Source organism: Phaseolus vulgaris, chromosome 3, assembly GCF_000499845.2.
Source record: "Phaseolus vulgaris cultivar G19833 chromosome 3, P. vulgaris v2.0, whole genome shotgun sequence".
Classification (NCBI taxonomy): Eukaryota; Viridiplantae; Streptophyta; class Magnoliopsida; order Fabales; family Fabaceae; genus Phaseolus; species Phaseolus vulgaris.
This window is the reverse complement of record NC_023757.2, coordinates 41,353,374-41,357,905: the sequence shown is the minus strand read 5'-3', so window position 1 is coordinate 41,357,905 and position 4,532 is coordinate 41,353,374. Positions and strand designations below refer to the sequence as shown.

General features: G+C 32.0%; 1 protein-coding gene across 1 annotated transcript; it reads left to right on the top strand.

The window, feature by feature from the left end:
• Positions 1 to 1,508: 1,508 nt before the first annotated feature.
• On the top strand, positions 1,509 to 4,256 carry LOC137807764 (probable arabinosyltransferase ARAD1). Its single transcript, XM_068608549.1, has 2 exons — positions 1,509 to 2,775; positions 3,186 to 4,256. The coding sequence occupies exons 1-2, from the start codon at positions 1,822 to 1,824 to the stop codon at positions 3,702 to 3,704; spliced, it is 1,473 nt and encodes a 490-aa protein (XP_068464650.1). The 5' UTR covers positions 1,509 to 1,821; the 3' UTR covers positions 3,705 to 4,256.
• The last annotated feature ends 276 nt before the right edge of the window (positions 4,257 to 4,532 follow it).

Genomic DNA, 4,532 nt, shown 5'->3' with positions numbered 1-4,532 from the left:
TCAATGTGAAGAGTTGTATATGAAAATTATTGGGGTATAAAAAGAAATTGCCTAAACCATAAAAAAGAGAAAAGAAGGAAGACCACCATTGTTATTCCTAGAGGCCCAAAGCTAGCTGAGACGTGCTCCATCTTTCTTCTGTTCTTTTTTTTTTCAATGTGAATTAGGGATAATTTGTAATGAAATACTATAGCTTTATGCTTTGAAAAATTTGTACTTACATTTTATTATATTAAAATATATATAGTTTTATTGTTTTTATGAGTATTTAATTAAAAAATAAAAAATAATACAATTTATTTAATAACTTTTAAAATAGTATTAAAAAATTATTTAACCCTTACTTTTAAAAAGATATATAAATTATTATTTTTATTTTGAAATCAAAAATTGTTCAATTAAAATATAATATTAAATTTTTTTATCAAATAGTATATCCTCTTTTATATAATAGTATAGATATTATAAATTAAAATATATACTTTATAGTAAAAGATTATTACTTTTTTAAGAAATCATTTTTAATATTTTTTCCTTCTTTCATTCAGATCAATGGTTATGTATTTCACACACTATCCACTTAATTAATAAAAAATATCTTCTTAATCATATCAAAATACATTTTCTTTGTATTTATCCTTATTCTTGTCCTTCTTAAATGCCTATCCCTTATAATGTGTTATCTGTTACTTTTTTTTATTAATTTATTCACTCTTTTTAAAAAAAAAAATTGTTATAGTTTAATCAATTATGTAAATTTGAAACATAATATAGATATCCTGCATATGAAAAAAAAATTACACCTTCTTTATTTAGTAAATATACTTCCCTTATTTGTTCATTTTTTCCAAAATATTATTCTGATTTATTTTAAATTTTAAATTTTCTTGTTTTCTTTTGAAAAAAAAAGTGTTCATCTACTCATTTTCTCTTTTACATACCCATTTTTTTTTTTTTGTAGTTTTCTCACTCATTCTTTCACTTATATGATTTTCCCTGATTCCGCCACTGTACTGACATTTTTTAAGTGTCATTCACTCCTTTTGAAAATATTTATTGCAAATACTAATAATTTTTTATATAATAATATACCATTAAATAATAATAATAACAAAAGATCATTTTAAAATATTTCATTAAAATTCAATCTCAAAAGGTATGAATGGTAAGGGGATGAGTGAGAAAGGAGGAAATGATCAATCTATAAAAGATAATAAGAAAAAAATATTTTCAGAAAGCAATCAAAGTAATCTTAAAATAAGGATAAATTAGATAGGTATTTAAGAAAAATATTTCTAAAAAAGGAGGTATATTTATTGAATATAGGAGGTGTAATAAACTTTTTTCCAAAAAAATCATAGGTCCTAAAATCAATTTTGGTAAATAAATAAATCTCAGAGCAGTGTTTGGACTGATACTGCAGAATTTGATTGGAAGGTAACAAACAATGAATGTGATTGGTCAATTTTGATCACAACAAATTGGCCTCAAACAAAAACCTTCATGTTTCTCTTGTCCAAACCTGTGAAGGTGATCAGGTACTCTTTGTTGCCCAACTGAACCCCACTAGTTTTGACCACCCACATTCCAATTCCAATTTCAATTCCAATTTTTTTTCAATTTTTACTATAATCTTCTTATGCCCTCTCCTAATTGTGAGACTTCATCAGTTCATGCAAAATTGCAAATAATACTAACATACTCACCAGTATGCTTTAATATTTAGTGAAGAAATTCTGCTACCACATTATTCTGTTTTCCTCTTGTTTTATTTGCTGATTTTCTTAAGACTTTCCTTTCCTCTGACCCTGTTCTTCAACAATGTCAGACAACAACCTTGTTCCCCCAAGATTCTTCATGTTTTGTTTCATGATTATTGCTATGTTCCTTTTGGTTCTATATTCCTCTTTCCTCCTCCACTTCAGCAGCCATTCATTCATTCCTAGATCAGTCTTGGACCTTGTTCTTGCCAACAACACATCACTTGATTTCAAACCCAGTTTCAAGAGGGAACACATTACACCTCCCTTACATTCTCAAGTTTCAAAAGTTCAACCACAAAGGTGCCAACTTTTTAATTCAAGCCAGAAATCAACTTCTCCCAAACAGCTGAGGAAGATGGCGTGTGACACAACCCTTGCTCTCTTAAGGGTGTTCATGTATGACTTACCTCCAGAGTTTCACTTTGGGTTATTGGATTGGAAGGGGAGTGCGAACCAAACATGGCCAATTGTGAATAACCCAAAACATGTCCCTCCATATCCAGGTGGGCTTAATTTACAGCACAGTGTGGAGTACTGGCTCACTCTTGATCTTTTGTCGTCAAACATTGCAAATGTTTTTAGGCCTTGTAGCGCTATTAGAGTACAGAATGCAAGTCAAGCAGATGTGGTTTTTGTGCCATTTTTCTCATCTTTGAGTTACAACCAACATTCCAAAATCCATGGAAAGGAAAAAGTTAGTGTTAATAAAATGCTGCAAGGGAGATTGGTACAGTTCCTGATGGAGCGGGAAGAATGGAAACGTTCTGGAGGGACGGATCATGTGATTGTGGCCCACCATCCTAACAGTATGGTTCATGCAAGAAGAAAGTTAGGTTCTTCCATTTTCGTGCTTGCAGATTTTGGTCGATACCATTCTAAAATAGCCAATATTCAGAAGGATATAATAGCTCCATATAGGCATTTAGTAAACACTATACCAAGAGCAGAGTCAGCTTCATATAAGGAGCGTTCTACACTTCTATATTTCCAGGGGGCAATATATAGGAAATCTGTGAGTTTCTCCTTACTCTAATATTATCTATTTAGAAATGGCTATGCACTATTGTCCATTAGTAATTTGTTTTTTCATTAAAATTCATAGAAAATCATTTAAGAAAGGAATAGCAGGGTTACTGAGTTGAATCAAAACCAGTGATACTACTGTGAATTAGTTAAACATTCACATTCATCTAGAAATTCCAGGCACAGGTAGGATCAAATGGCAGCATGTGTTAGGACCATTTTGTTAAAATAGGAAAACTCATCTGCTACGGCAGCTTTTCTTAGAATCGTAGCAGCGAGTAATGATGTGATTTATACTACCTTTCATCATGTTATAAACATTATTGTAAGTAATATAAATCTACCAGATGAGTGTTTATTTATTGTAATTCATTTGGTTATCATGGTGAAATTCTTTAGGGAGGAGCTGTTCGCCGTGAAATATATCACCTCCTCAAAGATGAGAAAGATGTGCATTTTACGTTTGGAAGCATCAGAAGAAATGGAATTAAGCAGGCAAGCCAGGGCATGGCCTTATCCAAATTTTGCCTAAACATTGCTGGAGATACCCCATCCTCTAATCGCCTCTTTGATGCCATTGTGAGCCACTGTGTACCTGTGATCATTAGTGACGAAATTGAGCTACCATTTGAAGATGTTTTGGACTACTCAGAATTTAGCTTATTTGTCCGTGCCTCAGATGCTGTGAGGAAAGGTTACCTGCTGAATCTTCTTCGTTCAATCAAGCCAGAAAAGTGGACCAAGATGTGTGAAAGGTTAAAGGATATCACACAACACTTTGAGTATCAATATCCAAGCCAGCCTAGAGATGCAGTGAATATGATTTGGGAGCAAGTTGCACATAAGATATCTTCCCTACAGTTAAATTTGCACAGGAAAAATAGATACCATACCAGAGATCTTAGCTTCTTATTATGATCCACTGAAAGGCCAATCAAGGACCTATCAATGGGAGACTCAAGAACTTAGTTTTACTTATTTGCAAGTAACAAGCGTAGCTCCCTCCCTCGTTACAAATTTTCACGGAATCACTTTTTATCTTCTTCATGAAAAGACTATTGTTGTGTTTCTTTTAAATCTCATGGGATAATTGAAACGAGTGAGATACCACATTGATTTTTCCCTGCACTATTGGCAAGGACATTAATTATATGGAGAATTTTACTGTATACCCTTATAAGGTACCCATGTTTTTTCTTCGTTTAGATTTTGTAGGAAGATTCAGAAACAATAACCTACCTGTCATCAAAGTACCACAGCAAAGAGGTAAGTATTAATTTCATTCACAGACTAGGTGCTTTTTTTCCCGGTGTATATAACTGTTACGAGATCATATTGACGAGCACCGTATTACCCCTGGCTTTTGTAGTGTTTATGGATTGATGTGCAAATAAGTTAAATGGTAAAGGAGCTATGGACTGAAAGTGTATAGTAGATTTTAATTTTCAAGTGGAACTTTATCTTAACTTTATTTATTTGATGCAAGTATGGAATATGCATAGGTGAGCAATAGAATATTTAACCATATGCAGTAGCACCTGATTATGCAGGAAAGACTGTCTCCAAATTAAGACAAATTCTCATGTACTTTGACTACAATCAACATGACAAATGTTTTTTATTTACATATTCCGATGTTACTTATTTAATTTCTGTGCCACGTTTTAATGTTTTAATTGATTGTGCATATAATGATGTCTCCTAAATTAGTGGAAGAAAAAAGAGAGGATAAACATCAGTAGATGG